This window comes from Ctenopharyngodon idella, chromosome 5, assembly GCF_019924925.1.
Source record: "Ctenopharyngodon idella isolate HZGC_01 chromosome 5, HZGC01, whole genome shotgun sequence".
In the NCBI taxonomy this organism is placed as follows: Eukaryota; Metazoa; Chordata; class Actinopteri; order Cypriniformes; family Xenocyprididae; genus Ctenopharyngodon; species Ctenopharyngodon idella.
The window spans coordinates 8,563,464-8,587,037 of record NC_067224.1 but is presented as its reverse complement, the minus strand read 5'-3'; the positions used below and the strand labels follow the sequence as shown (position 1 = coordinate 8,587,037).

The 23,574-nt window shown below is 34.6% G+C and overlaps 1 protein-coding gene across 1 annotated transcript; it reads left to right on the top strand.

The window, feature by feature from the left end:
- Positions 1–585: 585 nt before the first annotated feature.
- Positions 586–23,488, top strand: slc31a1 (solute carrier family 31 member 1). Its single transcript, XM_051894117.1, has 5 exons — positions 586–756; positions 14,240–14,379; positions 14,610–14,682; positions 17,040–17,208; positions 21,191–23,488. The coding sequence occupies exons 2-5, from the start codon at positions 14,263–14,265 to the stop codon at positions 21,390–21,392; spliced, it is 561 nt and encodes a 186-aa protein (XP_051750077.1). The 5' UTR covers positions 586–756; positions 14,240–14,262; the 3' UTR covers positions 21,393–23,488.
- The last annotated feature ends 86 nt before the right edge of the window (positions 23,489–23,574 follow it).

Here is a 23,574-nt window from a genome sequence, read left to right as displayed (position 1 = left end):
TTAAGTGAACGCAGAAGCTATATGTACATAATTACCCGAACAAAGCAAAAACATTAAACACTGCAAAACGTAAATAAAGACCCTCATAAATACATTTTGGCCAATATTGTGCATAAACTTGCCATGTGGCAACGGAAGTACTGAAAGTTTCTATTGCATCACATCACTTGAAACGTCACACGTAGTGTACGTGCCACAAAAGGAGCTTTTCAAAATAGTTGTTTTTAAAATTTTCATTATTAAACAGAATGGTCAATCCATGACTACTTGAGAATCAGAGGTGGAAAAAAAAAAACGGATGCAAAAGTTTTGTTTATTATTATTTTCATTTTATTGTGTTATTAAGTTTCTTTACCAGGAAGCAACTGAGAACAAGTTTGTAATGTTTTTTGTGCTAAAATAATACTAATAAAATTAATTGTTAAAACTCTAAATACTTAGAAGAATAACATAATTTGTGTGTGTGTGTGTGTGTGTGTGTGTGTGTGTGTGTGTCTGTTTTTTTAATTTTTTTTATTATATTACTAGTAAAGAGCGTGCTAATAAAACTTCACTCGGAGACGAAGGGACTTTTATTGTGGATTATATTCAGTTTTGTAGCTGATTTCACAGGACTTCACTGGGCATCTCGCCGCCGCTCGTTGTAGAGACAGTGCGAAGATCAGTTCATTTACTCTTGTCCCAAAACCGATGACCTGCAGTAAATATCAAAGGCACTAAAGGAACCTGTGGACGTATTCGTCGCATGTTGTCAAGGTGAGGAGGTTTACGTGACTCTTTGCAGCTCTGTGATGTAGTTTTTCGTGTAATCACTGTTGCTGTGACCTTTGAGAAGACAGTCCAGCTCTCACCCTCTCTGGCTTATCTTTGTAGATAACGACTATTTGTGATGTTTATTGACATTAATATATTTTTTTATAAATATAATTTGTGTTCAGCAGCAAGTGATAATAGAAATGAGCTGTACCTAAAGTCCGTTATGCAGTATAAATGCTGGTCTGATAATCTTTCTAGTATCTCTACATCAGATAATGAAGCATTTAGGCTGCTGGGTTTTATTGTCAAAATAGTGGTCATGCAGGTCATTCGCGATTGTCATGCTCAGAGTTTTCACTTTTCATAAACTTGAGTCATAAACTGATATGAAGTTGCTATCCTAAGCATAATTAACTGATCGCCTCGCACTTTACGTTTAGAGTGCCCTTGAGCACCTTTAACTTTTAAAACTAAAAGTTAAAGGATTTCTTCACCCAAAAATAAAATTTGTCATAATCTACTGTCCATAATGTTGTTCCAACCCTATATGGCTTTCTTTCTTCTGGTGAACACAAAAGAAGAAATCATAAAGCACGTTCTTGACCTGTTCATTACAATGACTCTTTTTAGATATTCCAGGGCAGTGTTATTTTACATTTATATATTATTTTACGTGTATATATATGTGTGTGTGTGTGTGTATATATATATATATATATATATATATACACACAAACACTAATGTAGTATTTATTAATATTTTACATTTTTATTTAATTTATTTTTAGTTTATATTCTAATTTTAGTTTTAGTATATGATTTTATTTTATTTTATTTTATTTTTTTTCCTATTTTTGTACTTTATCTTGAACTTATTTTAATTAATTTGTTTTTATTTCTACTAATATTTATATTTTACTTTATTTTAGCCTTAATTTGGTTAATGAAAAGTAACTGTTTTAAATAGTTTTAGTTAACAATGACAACACTGTTCCAGGGTTTTTGCAGAAAGCAGTAAATCCAAATGCGGCTTATGGTCATGTAAATGCATAAACGACATTCTTCCTTTTTTTTTTTTTTTTTTTTTTTTTTTAAGAGTGTGTATATGTGTGTAGAAATGACCGGATAACTTAAATAACAAAATGGTGGGGGAAAAAGCTGGTTACCGACTGAGGCGAATGTGTAGAGGGGTTAAGAACTCACTGCTAATACAATGCATGTAAACATAAATGTTGCTTTTGCTTTAAGCAGTTTTCGTGCAATAACTGCTTTCTGGTGTTTATGTAAACCAGTGATTCTCAACCTTTTTGACTCCAAGGCCCCCCATTGTCCACAACAATATTCAAAAACCCCATGACTTTTCCAGTTGTTTGTGATTTAGGATGAGGATCAAAGACAAGAATTTGTAAAACTATTTTTACTCACAATTAGAGCTGCACGATTCTGGATAAATTGAGAATCACAATTTTTTGTTTAAAATAGAGCTCTCCCATGATTCTGAACAAACAACTAAACAAAATAATGTAAATTTACTAGAGGTTCTGACAAAATGTTAATTGCTGCAGTCTATTTAAAAATGATTTAACTTAATTAATAAATAATCAATTCAAATTCACTTGTTTCATTACTTAATGAATCAGCATTGTTGAACAAATCTCTGGAATGAATGATTCAATGACAAATACACTTGTCGCCACCTACTGGTGTAACATCTTTATTTGAAGTGCCAGGTTACTTTAAAATGGTGATTTACTCTATTTTGATTGCTACCGTAGACATCATTGTTTATATCTGAACTATAAACTTTCATCCCAGTACTTTTGTGATCATTTGAATTATTGTGAAAGAAATAAGGATAATGTGTGTTTAAAAAGACTGTTTGTAAAGCTGTTTCATATCTATACTTGAGAACTGCTCTCTGGGCCAGCGGCAGCGCCAACGCAGATCTGAATCGCTGTGATCGTACTTGTCAAAGTTTTAATAGACATAGACGAATCGTTGTCATTGAGGAATACATTTGCAAATGTGTTTAAATCGAGATTGCGATCTTTTAACCATTAATTATGCAGTTCTACTCACAATTTATCCCTGATAAAATATTTCAGAAGCATTACTAGAAAACATATGAAATGCTATGGAAGCTTGTTTCCGCCAATGAACCAATGAATAAAAAATAAAAAATGTAATTGCGACTTTTTATCTCACAATTCGGATCAAGTTGAGCATAAAACGCAGTGCTAAATATTTTGTCCAGTGCAGATGTTAAATTTAGGTAGGAATATGGTGGGTAATTTAACACATTATTGCAGGAAACATTTAAGTTTAATTTTCCCTTTGTTTAGACAGAAAGCAGCTACTGTAATACATCTGACCAGCACTTTATTCCACAGAAAGTGGGACATGTAAAATGGCTTTATCTCTAGACATCAGTATGGCTGAAATAACATGCTAACATTTATTGTTGTAATCAAGACCCCATCAATTAAATTGTTGACTATTTGACTTTTAAGGCTTAATATTGTAAAATTTAAGACATTTTTTAAAACAAGTTTAATAAACATTGAAAAGTGTTTCACTAACTATATATAATTAAAAATATTTCACTTTTAAAATATTTAAATTACTTCAACTATGCAACAACTCCGTTTTTATCAACAATGTAAAATTTAACATTTCATCTCACTTAATCTAGTATACACTTTAATCCAGTATGCCATAGGGCAGAGCTTTATAGCTATACAGCTCAATTCAAGTACACAGGATGGATCAAGGTTAAAACCTAACCTAATATATACATAACTTTCCCTCGTATGACAATGACGTAACTGGAAATAAGCAAATAGACTACAAAACCCAAACCTATCCTCTTAATAGCGCTGCTGGCTAATGTTAGCGTGGTGTCTAACTGAAAATAACTCCTCAGCAACAGATACAGCAAAACACACAAAAAGACTGTAATTCCTTGGAATTTGGGCTGCCGTCATTGACAAGATCATAAATAAATAGTCGATCATCAGGTTTCTTATAAACACCGCATTGTGTGAAATTATTTAGTCTTCTCTTCACCGATTTAGCGTTTTCGTGCGCTCTCTTCCGCTATCGCGGCAACATGACAAAGAACACTGATCCTGATTGGTCCTTGTGTGTGCATTCGAAGTGCTGATTGGCTCACGCAGATAGAACCTTATAGAACCAAGTTAGAGTGCGACTTTCTAAAAAAAAAAAGTACCAAAATATACACAACGTAAAAAAAGAAATATCACATAATGTAAGTTTTTTAAATTTGTGAATAACTCAATTTTGACAAAAATGTCAGATAGAACCTTATAATTCCAAGGGGACGATATAAACGAGTTATAAATTCAGTTATAAACTCAGTATTTGCAAGAAAGTCAGAAGAGATGTACACTCACGATCGCGAGAAATAAAGTAGGAATTGCGAGATATAAACTTGCAATTCTGACTTTTTTTCTCAGAATTGCGTGATATAAGCTTGCAGTTGCGAGTTAGTATTGCATGATATAGCCTAAAGTCACAATTGCAAGAAGAAAAATCAGAATTGCAAGAAAAAAAGTCAGAATTGCAAGTTTATATCTTACAATTTTGACATTATAACTCACAACTGCTAAGTTATATCTCGCAATTCTGAGAAAAAAGTCAGAATAGATTTTTGTGAGAAAGTCTAAATAGATAAAAAGTCGCAATTACATTTTTTTTTTATTTTTTTTTATTTTTTATTATTCATTGGCAGAAACAAGCTTCCATAAAATGCCCATGTGGTTATAAGATTATATTAATTTCATAACCTTCTCAGGTCTAGAAATATATCTCATATATCCAGGTTTTTTCTACGCAACTACCACTTTCAAGCCCCAGGAAGGTACTTTAAGGCATCATTAAAGTAATCTATGTAACCCAAGTGGTTTAACCGCATTTTTTTTTTTTTAAGTGAAGCTATACTTAGTTTGCAAAAACAAAACAAAGCATAATGTACAACTTTATTTACAAAATGTTAAATTCCAACACATGTTCGAGAGCAGCACGGCGTATGCGTGTTGTGTTGACACGAGGGCAGTCATTGTTGTGTGAACAGGCGTTGGAGATTAATATTTAGATTTTTTTTTTTTTTTATATATATATTTTGATTACTTTAATTATGTCTTTACTACCTTTCTGGGGCTTGAAATTGGTAGTTGCATAGCTGTCAATGCAGGGACAGAAAGCTCTCAGATTTCATTAAAAAGATCTTCATTTGTGTTCTGAAGATGAGCAAAAGTCTTATGGTTTTGGAATGACATGAGGGTGAGTAATTAATGACAGAATTTTCATTTGTGGGTAAACTAACCTTTTAATTACTTGAGTAATGGTGAAAAACTTCTTATAGACAGCTGCAGAACTATGGGGAAAAAAATCCACTTACTTTCGCATGACTTGCTTTTGTTCCTGGAAGCAACTTTTTTCTTTTAATAGGAAATTAGTATCAAAAGTCGGGGAAGGAAGGCCACTGGATTCAATGTGTGTTTATTTATAGGATGATTGTTTTGCTGAACCAGAAAAACAGGTATTAAAAACCGGCACCCTGGTTGGATGAGGTCTCATGTCGCCATTTTTCTTCTGCATTTTCTAGGATGTAGACAAAGTAGTATGTCTTTTAAGCTTTAGTAATGCAACATTACTAAACTATTGTCCAAAATTTATCTTAGGTTTTACCTCTCTTAAGAATTACTCTTGTGTAAACAGGTGTAAAGTACTTTGATTTGGATCTGTATGAAAGTGCACTAGCAGGTCAGGGTAACACTACCTCGTTGTCTCTCGGTTGCATGAGTGTGACAATCAGACACTTTCAGATAAGAGCATCTAAAATGACTCTCTTCAGACTCTGTAAAGTGACTGATTTCACTGATAAAGACAGACTGTTGTGTGACTTTATAATCAGCTTGCTAAAGTTATTAATTCGATACAGTATATAAGCTACTGGGCTTCAAAAACAACCAGAACTTGACTTTTTTTTTTTAAAAAATATATGAATGAATAAACTATGTGATTATGATACTTATCAGACCTATTAAAAATTCAAGCTCAAATTATGGTTTGGTGGTTTACAAATGACCTAGCCATATTGCAATATGGTTTGTGTATTTCGTCATACTGTTATCCATGTTGGTTTCTTAAGTAGAGACTAGGGCTTTGTGCAAGACTGCAATTTTTATAAAACTGAAATGTGTTAGTTTCACTAACAACTTGGTTATGCTCAAATGAATGAGTCAGTGGCAGTGCCATCAAAGTTTTGTTTCATTTTGAATTTCATTTTTCGGTCTGGCATTAAAGCTCAAACCATTTGAGCTTTACCATTTGAGGATTTGCATTTAAATTTTATTTTCTGAAATTTTGCCACCATAATTAATAAAAATTATTGATATCTTGATGCATTTTTAAATTAAAATCATACATCCAATTTGCTACAAAAATGCTAATATTATATATATATATTTTAAATGTCTTTTTTAAGTTTTTTTTTTTAGCATTACAATGCTTGTAATGAAAATGTCACAATGCAAAAAAATCATAATAGTCCTAAAATAGGTTCTATTTTCTCAGCATCAAGTCAGCATGTAATGAAACTTCACCCTATCTGTTTTCTAAATGCATGTTATTGATCTTATTGGGAACAATTCATCAGTACATGTGTATTTTTTCTTTTTGACCTTGTACTTTTCAAACAAAAGTCATAATTCGATATTGCAGTGAAATTCCAGACGTCTCTCTGGTGACATATGCAAGACTTCTCAAATAATTTAATGTGCATAACAGGATTCTGTGCTAACAATTTTTTTAATTAAAAAAATTTGGCCAGACTCAGTGGCAAAACATCCTGCAACATGACTGGATTTAATAGGGAAACTGTGAAAATGAGAGTAAAACAAACAATTGTCTTCTTAAATTTAAAGGCAGTTGGACTCAACATTGTTTCTTAGAACTTAGAATATTGTGTCTAAAATGTAAGTAATATTAAATTATTGTAATTGAACTGTTGTACAAGATCAATATCACTTTGCAATCGTGCTGATATTCAGGAAAACATCTTGATCGTCTGATATTGCTTAACTATATCATATGTAAAAAAAATATAAAATCAGGATATTTTTTTGCCCCATATCTCGAATTTTGGTGGCATTTTTGCCCCAAGCCCCTGCTAATTTCTGACCCTGCTTATGATAATACAAATTAAAATGAATATTTTCAGTTAATTTGGCTGGAAAGAAACGGCACGTTAACCTGTTTCACCTTGTAAACGATCTCTGAAGTGTAGTTCGCCACACACAACTTTTTCGCGCCTGCTCTGTTGACTGATGTATTTTGTGAAATATTTTTTCACAGTCGCACGCAGTGATTTTCAGTCACAAAGTAGAGCCCTGGCATAAACTCTGCCCCTTTCTTAAGGTCCTTGCACACTGAGTCCGAAATTTTCGCACATTAAAAAATAAATATGACCTCACCTTGTCAATCATGTTTACACACTGCCTCCGAAACTTTAGTCCGTCATAAAAAAATTGGATCTGATTCAATTTTCTGCGTTTTTCGCATCAGTAGCAAACATTTTGAGAGGTGTTTTGACAATTCAGAGCCACCGTACAAGTGAGCGCCAAAATCCAGAATGGCGTCTGACAAGTTGATCCACTTCATCTTGCAGCACAAAGTGCGGAATACAAAGAGATGGACTATAAAGACGCAATCTTAGGATTGGATGGACTCAAATTTTTCCTCTTCTTTTTCTCTTTTTAAGAAGGGAGAGGAAAACAATCATCCTCACTGTTAGGGCTGGGACAATACATCGATGCGTCGTGAATCGAAAAATCTGCATCAATTCTGATATTTTCCGTATGTATCGCGATTCTCTCTCGAATCGATTCTGAGCTTAGTTTTTAGCAGATGGCACTGCGTGCTTTAGAAACAGCCATTCTCTGCTTCCTTCCAATTCATTACACACACCACTTGAAACTTCTATAAAATAATCATTCATGAAGTTCGAAAAGGTTGAATCGAATTACAAAGGTGTTTGCAGTGGGCTGATTACATTAATCTCACGTCAAAAGCATTCTGAGGTGCAAGTACATTCTCAGACTCAGCCGAACGCACAAGCACTCTTCTTTTTGATCATTTGAGCATGAGGTCAAAAAATAGCCTAGAGCGCCATCTGCTGTTAAAAATTAAGCTCAGAATCGATTTGCGATGCATTTGGAAAATATCAGAGATGATCCACGAATCGTGATGTATCGATAGTATTGTCCCAGCCCTACTCGCTGCTTGAAGACTCCATTTTGTATTGTTTTGCGAAATTCTGTTTTAAAGATCAGTCACTACTTCCGTTTCATTGTGACTTATACATTTTTTTTATTTCAATTTATTTATACTTAAATGACACATTCTTAACTTTTTTAAAGATATTGTGTTATCAACAGTTGATGTGCAGCAGAATTGTTCTCCAGGTCTTTCTTACGTGATTTATATTTTTGATGGGACTAAATTGGATTTTAAATAATTGTTTATCATTAAAGGGTTTTCTCTTTTGCAGTTGATGTGATTTGTTTGATCAACTGTATAATTCACAACTTCTGCTAAACCAAACAAAACCAACATCCAACACTAGACTTGTTTGCTGTTGTGAAATTTTGAAATACACAATATAAGTCAACTGCTGTTGAGTTGCTCTTTGTACCTCATCTTTACCTCTGCACCTGAGCTGGTAGATTACACTACTAATGCTGTTAAACACTGTTAACACTAGTTCAAGTTGCCCACTTCACATTCATTTGTGTATTTTTATGACCTGCCAGTGAGAGAGTTATGGGGTCTGAACATCATAACGATCAGTAATGATTGACCAAATCCTTGTCCTTTGTTTGTGCACTCAGTGTTGAAAGGGTCATTGATATCATCACTTTTTACCTATGGATTAAAACATAAACAACTTAATATAATTGCCATTGAAATAGCTGTGCAAATATTTAACACTCAGGCAGTTTCTCATTTTCTTGATCTCTTTCTCACACCCCTCCCTTTTTTTTTTCCTAATTTGTTTGTTGTTTATCTTTATGGGAACAAGCACACAGCACTTAATTGAAGACCTTGTACATATGAACATTGTTAAAAGCTGTTCTTTGAACATCTATAAAGTTAAAACACTCACGTACTGTCCAGAACTTAAACACAGGTTTGCATTGAGTTATCGGTATGACTGTTGAGGACTTATCCTGGCCATATTTTGTACAAAGAAATCAAAACCTATTAGGACCATTAACTTGTCTCACGTCACAACACAAAACATGTTTTCTTTCATATTTTTGCACTGTTCTGTAAGAGAAAATGTGCACAAAAAAGTTTGCGAAATTGCATGTCTTCAACCTGTTTCCATTCAATTGGCCTTTTACAAGTAAAATGATTATGTCAAACTTAAAAAGACAAAACAAATTTTCAAACCGGTGTACAACCCCCGCCCCCCCAGTTTCATTGTCTATTATGGAAGCTTGTTTCTGCCAATTTGCGACTCTTTATCTCGCAATTCTGACTTTTTTCTCAGAGATTTACACTCGCAATTGCGAGTTATAAAGTCAGAATTGCGAGATATAAACTCACAATTGCGAGTTATATAGTCAGAATTGCATGATAGAAACTCGCAATTGAGAGAAAAAAGTCAAAATTGTGAGATAAAAAGTCGCAATGAACTTTTGTATTTTTTATTTCATGGCGGAAACAAGCTTCCATAGTGTATGAAGTCCAAATAAATTGAACACAAACATAAACAATACCAACAGATGGCAGTAACAAATGTATGCAGATACACGTGTAATTCTGTCATGTGACACCACATTTATTTGTTTAAGCCCTTTTTCTCAACAAAAAGTTTTTCCAAAGTATTTACTAATTTAAATTTACTAATTTAAAATAGTGACCTAGAATTGATGCTCAACATAAAAAGATTGTCTACATGTGCAAAACTGTATCAGTAATTAGCATTTTTTTATCAGCTAGCTATATCAGTAAAAATGTTAATGCGTTTAACTTTTTTGCAAAAACCCAATATAATTTTGATTTGACATTTATGGTCACTACATAATTCCCATACTTCATTCTAAAAAGTAATTCAGGGGACCTGTTACCACAACTTAAATAAATGCATCATTGCAAGTAAAAAAAAAAAAAAAAAAAAAGAAATTTATTGATTTAATTAAATCGTTTGAGTTCTGTTGACATAGTAGTGTTAGTCATTACATTAACATTAACTAATAATAGCGCTATGTTATCTGTGGCATATGAAAGATAAGATGTGATCAGATTAATTGGTACTTATTAACTCAAGTAGTTGAAGCTACTTCTTTTTCTTTTTCTTTTTTTTTGAGTGATCAGCTTAAAAAAAAAGTTTTATGCTACAAATTAAGTTCCTCTAACTCATTGTAGTTTGTTTGGTCGAACTTTTTTTTTTTCCGGAGTTGTCAGAACGACTGATGGAAACTGTTGTTAATTTTTTTTTGAGTCAACACATTATTTTTTGGAGTGTTCTGTTTGTGTTATTAAAACCATAGTTTTGGTGATTTTTATTTTTTTTTATTCAAAACTGTGGAAAATAGTAATACAGAATGAGCAGGTTGTGCAAACTTTTTACTGGCACTATATAGTGAGCAAAAGTGGATGAAGACAAAAGGTTTTTTCAGGCTTTGTGGGTGTGGATAAAACCTTGTGATTGGATTAATGGCAAAAGAGGGAAATGAAAGGCAGATGAGAGGTCACATGACCATGTGATGACCATGCGCACACTATATTCCTACTGCTGTTCCTTAACACTACCACTATCGGGCTGCACTTTACACGATCACTGCACCTGTATGTCGAAAGATATTAAGAAGGAAGGACTGACAGGAATTACTTGCACATTTTTGTGGTTGCCAAGCCAAAAGATCATAAGGAACAAAGAAAGCCAGCTAATAGAGGTGACAGATTTTGTTTGGGTGAGTTATTTCACCATTGGACTTCATTTTAACTTTTGTTTTTATTTTGGTTCCATCAGTCAAATTATTTGTACCAAATTTTTTAATTGCAGAAACAAATGAATGCAATATTTAGCAAATGTTATCTCATTTGGTAATGCCATAGTACTTTGTTAATTACCATGGTACTAAATAATTACTGTAAAATATACCATGGTATTTATTCACATAGTAATTTAAAGAATATAAAACATAGTACTACCAAGATACATGTTCAAAAAATGGTAGTACCATGTACTATCAAAAAATCTTTTTGGCACTGAAATTGAAATCTGAATATCTGAAAATAATAGGTTTTGTACTTAACTATATATTTTTAAATAACATACATATTTTTAAACCAGTTTGTAGGCATTGTGCAGGCTAAAAGAGCAGTCACATGACGTGTTGTACTTCTTGACAACAGTGCACATTGTCTGAATTCTCAGCTATGTGATTATGAAGACATTTATTTTCGGAGTGTACTAGTTTTTTCCCCTCTTTCATTGGTCCTCACTTGACCTCATTTGGTCTTTGAATCTGAGCTGAATCTGAGGGAAAATTACTTTCCAGACTTGTAAAAGAGTAGCCAAGTCTCTGTTTAGGCAAACAAGAACACGCTGACTAATGGTTAGTGCAGATAGTGTAGATAATCATATTCATTAGGCTGATGTGTGTCTTGTACAGCCATTTCTGCTGTGTCTTTTATCCCTGAGGCTGTCCTAAACCTTTAGGAAAGCATGTTTGCTGCTCAAATGGGAAAAGTAATTGTTTTACAGAGGTATTTATTAGATTATCTGGATGATGTTGTCTAAGTAAATAGCCTGGGGTTTATTGGGACATTCGATTAGTGAAGGTCTCTTTTATCTGTTATTCCTTTCTCAGGATTTGATCATTTTCAACAATTGAAAATAACCAGACAGGGCTTCACTTCATACACAGTGACCCTGAAAAGTATCTGAGCACTTAAGCCACTCTAAAACTGTATGAATTAAATTGCATTAGATACTGATACATGTATATATACATATTTATATATAAAAATCAAGTGACATTTACTTTACAAATAAAAAAAAAAACATAAAATATTGTTATTAAAGATGCTTTACATTACAAAAAAACAATTCATATGTGGTTATACTTTCCAGAAAATAACATATTGTGGCACTTTCTGGGTGTCAGACGTCACTCGATTATGTTCATATTTAATGTGATGAACTACTTGATTTCATATGAATTACTTTAACAATGTCTTATAAAAGTTTTGGTGGAATGGACTTTCAGTGGAGGGACAGAAATCTCTCAGGTTTCATTAAAGTATCTTTATTTGTGTTTCAAAGATGGGTTTGAACGACATGAGGGTGAGTAAATGGTGACAGTTTCCATTTTTGGGTAAACTATCGCTGTCCCTTTAATATATCCGCTAATAAACACTGACACACCAGTTAATTAAAGGTCTTTGCAAAAATGGCTCAGAAAAGTAAAGTTAGTTCTGAGAAAAGCAGCATTTTTTTTTCCAGATGCAGCTTGGTTTGATATTTTGTATATAATGCAGTGACATTATATACATGATATTTACAAGCAGGGCTTGACTTTTTTGCTCACCAGCCACTGTGGCTAGTGGTTTTCCAAAGTTACTAGCCACTCAGCGTTAGGGCTGTGACGGTGGCAACTTTTTACTACCGCGGTGGGAAATCACCAACAACCGCCGGTGTTGCGGTGGTGGGGTCCGGGTTGGTTTATATATATATATATATATATATATATATATATATATATATATATATATTACAGGGCTCAACGCTAAGGATTTTTTTCTACTGGTCCAGTCGGGCCAGTGGTTCAAATTTTTACTTGCCCTGCCAAAATGTTCACTTGCCCCACAACAAAAAAAATGAATAAAGAAAATCGGCCTATAAAATAAGCCTAGTTATTGCTTTTGTTGTTTTTGATACTTGTAACCTTAATAAATAGGGTTATGACACCAAAAGCTACTAGATTAACTCACTTAAATTTTAAATATTGTTAGACAAATATTAAGTAATAAAATAGTAACAAATAATCAAATTATGAGTAATAGCCAAAATAAATACAACAGAACAAACATAAATGAAACTGCTTTTCGAGTTTTTCATGTAGGTTTAAATAGGAAGCTACAGAAATTGTAATCTAATGTACAACTATATAACTAGCCTATAGATTAAACTTTATTAAAGTTAATCAGTCAAGAGCAGTTACAGGTGCTTAAATAATGTTTTGAAATGCTGAAAAAATAAATCGTTAAATACTGTTATTTGAAATTATTTAAAAAATGAAGACACTTAAAACGTGAAATTAAACCCGCCAGTAGGTGGCAGCGAATCACTGTTAATGAGCGAGTCATTGAGATTCAACCAATTCATTCAAACGGCTGATTCATTCAGGAAGTTTTGCTCAGAGACGCAAAACAATGCTGTGGACTTTGTTTGGAACTATTTTCGTAGGCAAAATAGAGCGAAACAGGCGATTTAGTGTCTAAAATGTAAGTCACTTGATATTAAGTTCTTGTTCATTAAACTGAACGCTGTATAAAATCAATATCACATTTGTAATCGTACTGATATTTGGAGAAAAACGGTGCTCTTTAATATTGGTTACCTATATTAAATGATATAAATATAAAAGATAGCGCACGCGAGAGAGAGCGCTTCTGTTGTGTGTCATTCAGCGCGATTCCGCCTATCCCGCCTTCACTAACTGCAAGTTAATCGCTAAAGAATTGTGATTGAATTGTAATTTTGTGATACGACGACCTTGGCTACCTTTTGATTAGGCTGTAGTCTGAAATTATATTCAACCCGCCAAAGTGGCTAGTGGGACTGGCTGTCTTACCCGCCACAGCTGAAATCTACCCACATTTAAATACTTCTTACTACTTTCTGCTAATGTAGGTTATTTTTTGGCTGCTTGCTTTAACCTGTTGATCAGTATCCTATCCTTGTATGGCACCAGCATGGTGCCATGACTGAGTTCATAGTATCAAACTCTCATATATCCCTAATTGTACCAGCTGAAAAGCTTCTTTCATGATCCAGGGACACTTGATATGTTGAAGTTTAAATGGACAGTACACCCAAAAATGAAAAATCTGTCATCATTTACTCACCCTCAGGTTGTTCCAACCCTGTATGAATTTCTTTCTTCTGCTGAACACAAAAGATATTTTAAAAAATGTCAGTAACCAAACAGTTGATGGGCCCATTGACTTCCATAGTGTTTTTTTCCATACTATGAAAGTCAGTGGGGTCCATCATCTGTTTGGTTACTGACATTCTTCAAAATATCTTCTTTTGTGTTCTGCTCCTTGCTTTTTCATTTAGCAGAATAGTAATTTCATATACTGAAGAACTGTTTTTATTATTATTCTTATTATTATATAACTTGAATCTGTAAGAATTGTTTGTACTCTGATCTCTCCCCAGTACCTCTGTGCAGTAAGATAAATATGTCACATCCACATATGCATCATCATGCGGACTCAACCATGGAACCTGGTATCACAGGCTCTCATGGGGACCATATGACACACGACCCGGGTCATGGGCAACACGACATGATGATGGTGAGACAACCTGGAATTCATTAAGCCTTAGTGTCAGTATTTAGACAGCTCACTTGATTAAAAAAAAAACATCTTAGCATTAAACAAAGATGTGATCATGTTATCTGATTATTTGAAGCTGTTCGATGGAAGTAAGACTGCTTCTGCATTAACATATTATTAGAATTGCTTTATTCATTATGGGCAAAGATTGGTTGAAAACTGATTTGTTGATTCATTTATACTTTCAGCAAATGACCTTCTACTTAGGCTACAAAAATGTGGAGCTGCTATTCGCTGGGCTGGTCATCAACACACCAGGAGGTAAGACTTCTGAAAGGGATGTTATTAAAGGATTAGTTCACTTTCAAATGAAAATTACCCCAAGATTTACTCACCCTTAAGCCATCCTAGGTGTATATGACTTTCTTCTTTCTGATGAACATAATCAGAGAAATATTAATAAATATCCTGACTCATCCGAGCTTTATAATGGCAGTATGCGTTACCAAATGAGTATGAGCTGAAGAAAGTGTCTCCATCCACATCCATCCATCATAAACATATTCCACACGACTCCGAAAGGGGTTAATAAAGGCCTTCTGAAGGGAAGCGATGCATTTGTGTAAAAAAAAAAAAAAAAAATCCATATTTAACAAGTTATGTAGTAAAATATCTAGCTTTTGCCAGACCACCTTCCATATTCTTCAAAAAGCTTACACTGTACGTCCTACACCTTCCCTATTCAACTTAAGGAACTGACGTGACGCCAGTTCCATTTTTTCTGTAATTCGAATAGGGAAGGAGTAGGACATTAAATATGGATATTTTTTTACACAAACGCATCGCTTCGCTTCAGAAGGCCTTTATTAAACCCCCGGAGCCGTGTGGAATATGTTTTTGATGGATGGATGTGGATGGAGACACTTTCTTCAGCTCATACACATTTAGTAATGCATACTGCCATTATAAAGCTCGGATGCGTCAGGATATTTATTAATATTTCTCCGATCGTGTTAATCAGAAAGAAGAAAGTCATATACACCTAGGATGGCTTGAGGGTGAGGAAAGCTTGGGGAAATTTTAATTTGAAAGTGAACTAATCCTTTAAACTAGCATGTGAATTATCTACTTATGAATACACATATGAATTGGCCCTATAATTTTTTCCCCCATTCCATCTTATTTTTCCCCAAAGTCAGTGTTTCCATTGTAATAGTTTAACTAAATTTTAATTATCATAAAATTATGTCTGATCAGTTGTAAAACTTTAACAGTTGAATAATTTATTAACAATAATAATGCCCTATGAAATGTTTCATTTTTTTCTGGATTCTGTGTTTTATGATTTATTATCATCAAGTCAATGCTCATTTGCATAATTTATTATCAAATCCGGTGTTAATCAAATGAATGAATAAAACTTTAACAAGTCTTTTAAAATGAAATTTGAACAATTCCTTTTATTTTTTGGGAAACAAAGTTCTGCACAACAGAGGTTTACTGTTTAAGTTAAAACAAGGATGAAAAATTGTGATATTCCTTAAAAAATAATGTTTTAACAAACTGTACTATTATTATTGATTTTATTACAGGTTGATTTATTACAAGTAAATTGTACTGTGCAAAAGTAATATATTCCTGTCATTTCTTCAAGTTAAACCAAATTTTTATTTTGGTGGGTTGTAGTGAAGACCTTTGAATTTCTGTGTATCTGACAATATATATTTTTTTTTCTTCCATTACACATGCTTCAGTATGTGTAGTAGACCAAACTGTGCCGCTCATTCACACAAAGACAGAACATATTTAAATAGCAGTCTTATTGCGCATTAATATTCACAGACACAATCTGAGCAAGCGTACTGGGGGTGGACTGGATTCTGTGATTCTGTCCACGTTTTCTGCATTACAGAAATCATAGGGCCCTACTAACAAGAGCAGCTTTTAAAGGAATAATTCACCAAAAATGAAAATACTGTCATCCATTTACTCACCATCACGCTGTTCCAAACATGTATGACTTACTTTCTTCTGTGGAACATAAAAGATATTCTGAGAAATGTGTCAGTGTTTATTTTTTTCCATAAATATGTTCTGGAAGTCAGTGGGCTCCAATGTTGTTTGGTTCGTTCTTCAAAATATCTATTTTTGTTTCTCAAAAGCCATACAGGATCGGAATGACAAAAGGGTGAGTAAAAAATGAAATATTTTTATTTTTGTGTGGACTATCCTTTCCACAGCTGCTCACACTGGCAGCAATTTGCAGTGACAAAACAGTGTTATCCAGTTAAAGTCGCAATTTTGTGGCAACATTTTATGCAAATGAGCATTGACTTGATGCACCAATCGCCAGTGAGAGTTTAAATCGGCAATACAATTTCTGTGTCAACACAACCTTACAGAGAACCTGAAATTAGATATTTAAACAAAAACAAAACCTGTCACTGGTTGTTCCTTGTGAATACATAAAACAGTGACATTTTTGTGAATAATGTCATAAGATCCCCTGTCAAGTGTACTGGTTGTACAGGTTTTACTATATTTGTACTAGTTTTATCAAGCTGATGCATCTGAATTATGAGAACCAAACAGGAAGTCCAGATTACACATTACTAAGATGAAGTAGGTAACAATATAAGGTTTCTAATGTTTCAACCTCTCTTCATCCATGTCTCTAGAGATGGTAGGTGCTTGCATTGGTGTGTTCTTGCTGGCTGTGTTCTACGAGGGTCTGAAGATCGGCCGTGAGGTCCTGTTGAGAAGGAATCAGGTGAACGTGCGTTACAATTCCATGCCTGTCCCAGGAGCTGATGGCACCGTTCTCATGGAGACACATAAAACAGTCGGGTCAGTGAAAGGAGTACTCATGTTTTCAGGAGGTCTGCTCAGGTGTCAAAATCATTGTGACAAAATGATACTGTTTACCATCTTATTGAACCTTCCTGGTCTTATTCTGAATGATTCATCAGTACACAATAATGTGTACACATAATCTTCCATAAAATTGGAAGAACTTTTCCTTTCAGTAGGGATGCTCCAATCAGGATTTTTGTAGCCGATTCCCACTACCGTTTTTTTTTGTCATCACGATCGGCCAGTACTAATCCCGATCCCGATAATTCAGGCTTAATATAAGTGATATGTAAACTCTGTGTTGACAGTCACAGCCACGTTTACATGGAGCATTGTAATCGGTTTAAAAGTCCAATCCGAATGAAAATGCTCCATATAAACACCTCAATCGGAATAAAAATGCCTAAACCGAATGAAATTGTAATCGGTTTGAGAGAGGTGGGATAAACCTTTCTATAAACCGAACAAAATAAAAAGTCTGCCATGTAAACGAGTTAAACCGATTACTTTGCGTCTACGTCATCACGTCAAGCGGTCAGGGGTCGTCAGAATGCAAAATGTCGGCGGCAAAATTAAACTGGAGTAAAACTGAAACAACACATTTATTAAATACACTGAAGGAACTCAATGAATCATTACTACGGACCTTCATCCACACGCTTCTGCTTTACGGAGGAGGGAGGGTAGTATTGAGATGCTCCTTAGAGATGCACAGCCACCAAACAGGTCAGCTTCCTGTTCCCGTCTTTTCCTCACACCATCCAGCAGTAATATGCTACAAATTTCACGCTGTTGCTTGATTAAGAGCAACACTTTACATAAAAATAGCGCGCATAAGAAATAACGCAACTCCATGTTGACAGGAATACAAGGCGGCAAACAGGACATAAGCTAATGTGCGCATGTCACAAAGTCATTCAGATTGAAAGCGCCGGTGCATGTAAACACCATATCGGATTAGATAACGTCTCATGTAAACACTCCACCGAATCTTTCAGTGGGAATTATTTTAATCGGAATGACAAAAAAGTGTACATGTAAACGTGGCTATTGTTAACCCCTTACACCCTGAAGGCATTTTTAATGATTTGACGTGATTTCAAGTGGCATACTTAAAAGTAATGGCTTATAACTTTACAAAAACAACAACAACAAATAAACAAGGTATCAAGTACATGGTCTCTTTTGATATAAAACAAAAAAATTAGAAGAAAATAGATTTTCATCATGTTTGGACGTTCTTATGTTACAACACTTCTGAGTAAACCCCAGAAAAAGTGATGCAATTTATTGATTTATTTTGTGATTTATTCATGCTTGACATGACTATTAGAAAATATAAATGACAGGTCATAAAATAATTTGAGCTTGTTCACAATCATGTCAGCTGCATCTGGGCCAAATTTTGTGCTGATATCTTAAAGCAATCAAAAGTTATGACATTTGGAACCATGGTAGCCTTTTGATTATAATTCCAAAAACCTCTCCAAACAAATGATCTGAGTGTTTTACTGAACATAAGAACTTCTTACATGTGTAAACGCCACAAAACGCCACGTCATGATCGCAACACGATTGGATCCCGGAAGCCCAATACCTTTAGCCAAGCAGCATGTCATTGTCACTCCGTGAGGATTTTCTCAAGATCTACACATCATGTTATGTTGTGTGTGGGCTCGTTCGAATCGAGACAACCTGCTCTAAATAAAGATGTGAGATTTACTATGGTTTACTAATGTTTCTCGAAGTTACAAAGCAGAATATGGTGCGAAACCCTCATCTCTATAATGTTTACATCAGTGTTGGGGGTAACGCATTACAAGTAACTTGAGTTACATAATCAGATTACTTTTTTCAAGTAACTAGTAAAGTAATGGATTACTTTTAAATTTACAACAAAATATCTAAGTTACTTTTTCAAACAAGTAACGCAAGTTACTTTGTTTTCCCATTTATTGACTGACAGCTCTCCTGTGGCTATGTTGAGAGAAGTCATAAGTGCAGAGGTGTTGTGTGCACTGTGTGAACATGATGGTTATTGTAGTTCTAGACTAAACGTGAGCAGGCATTTACTCATCTCACTTGCACAAAAACGGAGTCAGTATTCCTCAAAATGAATAAAAACAAATGCAATCTCAGAATATTGCACAAACCTGCAGTAATTAAATATATTAAATTAAACACTATACTTCATGTATTTAAAGGGTTAGTTCACCCACAAATGAAAATAATGTCATTTATTACTCACCCTTATGTCGTTCCACACCCGTAAGACCTTCATTCATCTTCGGAACACAAATGAAGATATTTTTGATTAAATCCGATGGCTCAGTGAGGCCTGCATTCAAAGCAATGACATTTCCTCTCTCAAGATCCATAAAGGTACTAAAAACATATTTAAAACAGTTCATGCGAGTTCAGTGGTTCTACCTTAATATTATAAAGCAACGAGAATACTTTTTGTGCACCAAAAAAACAAAATAACGACTTTTCAACAATATAGTGATGAGCGGATTTCAAAACACTGCTTCGGAGCTTTGCGAATCGAATCAGTGATTCGGAGCGCCAAAGTCACGTGATTTCAGCAGTTTAGCCGTTTGATAGGAGATCCGAGTCACTGATTCGATTCGTAAAGCTCCGAAGCAGTGTTTTGAAATTGGTCCATCACTATATTGTTGAAAAGTCGTTATTTTGTTTTTTCGGCGCACAAAAAGTATTCTCGTCACTTTATAATATTAAGGTAGAACCACTGAACTCGCATGAACTGTTTTAAATATGTTTTTAGTACCTTTATGGATCTTGAGAGAGGAAATGTCATTGCTTTGAATGCAGGCCTCACTGAGCCATCGGATTTAATCAAAATATCTTAATTTTTAGTTTTGAAGATGAACGAAGGCCTTATGGGTGTAGAACGACATGAGGGTGAGTAATTAATGACATTATTTTCATTTTTGGGTGAACTAACTCTTTAATCTCACTTTATTAACCAGTGTCTTTGCTGCTGACCTTCAATGATCCAATTCAACCATACTAATAAGCAAAAATGACTTTAGATAAACATCACATTTTTGATCAGCCTGAAGCTTTCACTTTTAGTGAGAAAGAGCCTTTACATTTGCCAAAAAAAAACCAAAAAAAAAAACAAGCAAGCCCAGCTGAGAAAAAGTAACGCAAAAGCAATGTAATGCATTAATTTCCATAAAAAGTAACTAAGTAACATAATTAGTTACTTTTTTAGGTAGTAACGCAATATTGTAATGCATTACTTTTAAAAGTAACTTTCCCCAACACTGGTTTACATGTGCTTTGATGGCACCTTTTTATGGTTTTACGTAATCAAATTATGATTGGTTCATTGGCCAAATTTAGTGACTACAGATTGAGTCATAGAACGTGATAATTGGCCGATACCCATCTGCGGCTGATCGATTGGAGCATCCCTACCTTTCACACGGCAGTTGTCAGATATCAGTGCGTGCTTTTCAGGTCTCCATTATGATATGGAACGGCCACTTTACACATTCTAAACAATTCCTGATTCAACACCCTGCATGTTTCACTACATATGACATGACGAATGATAAATGGGTTTCGAATGCAATTTTATGTTTTTTTTTAGCCATTTCAAATGTATTGGTAGTGCTATTGAGTTTTCTGAGGACAGGCAAGCAACTCCTTGTGTCACTGTTTGAAAACCTCTGGGTTTGCAGGCCTCTAGCTATGAGTGAAAACACTTCTGTTTTAAGTATTTTTCTTTCATCATCGCTGTTTGAATGATGAGGTCAGTGAATGACAGGCAAACATGAATCAGCCTTAAGTCTGTTTACACTGATTTAATCATCCCGTGTATGTAGTCATTGCCACACTAGTGACCTCTAAGAGGTAAACATGCATTTCCTTGGTTTTCTTCACACTAATGACCTGACATTTGTAACCTCGTAATAAGGTAAACACCTGGTTCTGTTCTTTTCTCCAGCCAGCGAATGCTGAGTCTCGCGCACTTCCTCCAGACGTTTCTTCACATCGTCCAAGTGGTGGTCAGTTACTTCCTCATGCTGGTGTTCATGACGTACAACGGTTACCTATGCATAGCGGTGGCGCTGGGCGCCGGCCTCGGCTACTTCTTGTTCAGCTGGAAGAAGGCAGTAGTGGTGGATATTACAGAACACTGTCATTAACCTCTCTTGTTTAAACCCTCAAAAAACACCCACTGTACAATCTCAACATGCATCACAGCAACTCTATGTGTGTAGAGCACTGTATGATTGAATAGTTCTTGGTCAATATTGGCCAAGTAGCTCTGTTCATTTTAAAGCTCCATTTTGATTTGATTTTGATTCATTTTATACAATTTAGCCCCATATTTCATATCCCAACTGCTCATCACCATCAATCCCGGTCACTTCCTCTGTAATGTTGAGATATGTGTGCACAACCTAAAGGTTGCAGTCACATTCATAATCAAAGGGCAAAAAGGTCCATTGTCTATTGTCAATAGTGTAGCGACGTATGAAGCACAGCTCACACAAGTCACTTTCAAACCAAGCAACTTTTTCACGGGCAACGCAGCAAATTCTTGTGACCAACGTGAACACTTCGCGAAATCTGCGTGTGGAAATCTTTTGCCCTTATGCAAATTTTTCCAATCATGTGGATTGCTATTGAAATGACTTGATTTCGAATGCAAAACTTCGCTGAACAATGGTAAAGGTGTGGTAACATTTACCGTTGTTAAGCGAATTTTCGCTTTTAAATTATAATTTTAATAGGAATCCACTTGATTAGGAATTTTGCGTGAGGGCGAAAGATTTACTTACAGATTTCGCAATGAGTTCACCACGTTGACCAACAGAAAGCCAGTCAGTTTGAAAGGCTTCTGTGCGAGTGGAGCTTCATGCATCACTACACTATTAACAGTGTTTATTTTTTTTTGCCAGTGAAATTTAGCTGAAATTTTACTAAAGTGACGCACCTTCAATGTGACCACACCTTAACAGTCTACCTCCACATAGTACTGAGAGTCACGGGTGACCTTGTTCATTATAATCGCATCTGTTATCCACATCTCATGATTTATTTTGTTTATGAAGGTGCTTCTGAGTGCGATAGAGCCTTACTAAACCCATTGCCTTAAACAAGGGAACACACGCACACCCAAAAGGGTGACAATAGACTCTAAAATCCAAACAGGATCTGGACCCAATATACAAGCACTAGTGGTGGGAGGGTGTTTTTTTTTTTTTTTTTTTCCTTGGAGGTTGTTATGGCCAAGTGTTTCACATCAATGAAACTACCGTTAATAATCAGTGACCATTGTTTAGACATAAACACTGGACTGAATGATGTTTGCACAAGAAAGAGAGGTTTTGGGACTCTGAGTTTGAAGTCGAACTTTGCTCCCTTTGGAGTGCTTTTAAGTAAATACGGGGAGATTGGTGAAAAATAAATTATATCTGATGCCAGTGTCACCGATTTCGTTTTATAATTTATATTTGTAACACTCAACTATGACAGTGTACTTGATATCAATGTTTTCTAGCAATCTTTATGTAGAACCTTTTACGCTGACATCTTTTAAAAGAAATATTGTGGCGCATTTGTGATGTTGAGGAAATCATGAGCTGTTAAACATATTAAGGTCATCGCTCTGATTGTTACTGGGTCCCAGAATGTGAATTTTATGTTGAGTAAATTGATGATAGTTATGCTCCTTAACTGAAAGGAGTATGCCTTTACATATGGGACCCAAATAAAGTGCCCAAGAAGTGTCTGAATTGCTTGTGAAAACAAAAGGCTGGAAAAGGCTTTCTTACTGACAAAATCACAAAACTACATATATTTTAAACCAGTAAGCATGTGGGTTTTAGAAGAAAGCCTGTTTAATTTTTTTTTTCGTTGTTCCTTTGTAGATTTCTTTTCTATAATGATTTTTTTTTTTTTTAGTTAAAAGCAGAAAAAAAATGTAATTTCAAAAGAAAATATATACATTATGTTTTTGCAGCAGGTGCCACTCTGTCGTTTTACATTTGACGATCTCGGCTTAGTCATATTGCAAATTTATTTTAATGACAAAATAAGTTTGCATTGTCTTATATGGAGAAAAACTACAAGCTGTTGGGTAGAAGGACTGAACCTTATTTCCAGTGCTGTGGCAGTGTTAACTTTTTTTTTTTTAGGCTGGTTACAGTTCAGTCATGTCTGTAGAGTTTGAAAATGTAAACAGTACTATAATCATAGTAAATGATGAATAAATATTATATGATTTCAAAGACAATTATTGTCACCTCATTTATAAACCAACCTGCTTTTGTTTTTTTTTATTCAGCTCACTCATGAAATGTTTGTCCTTGTAATTTTTTT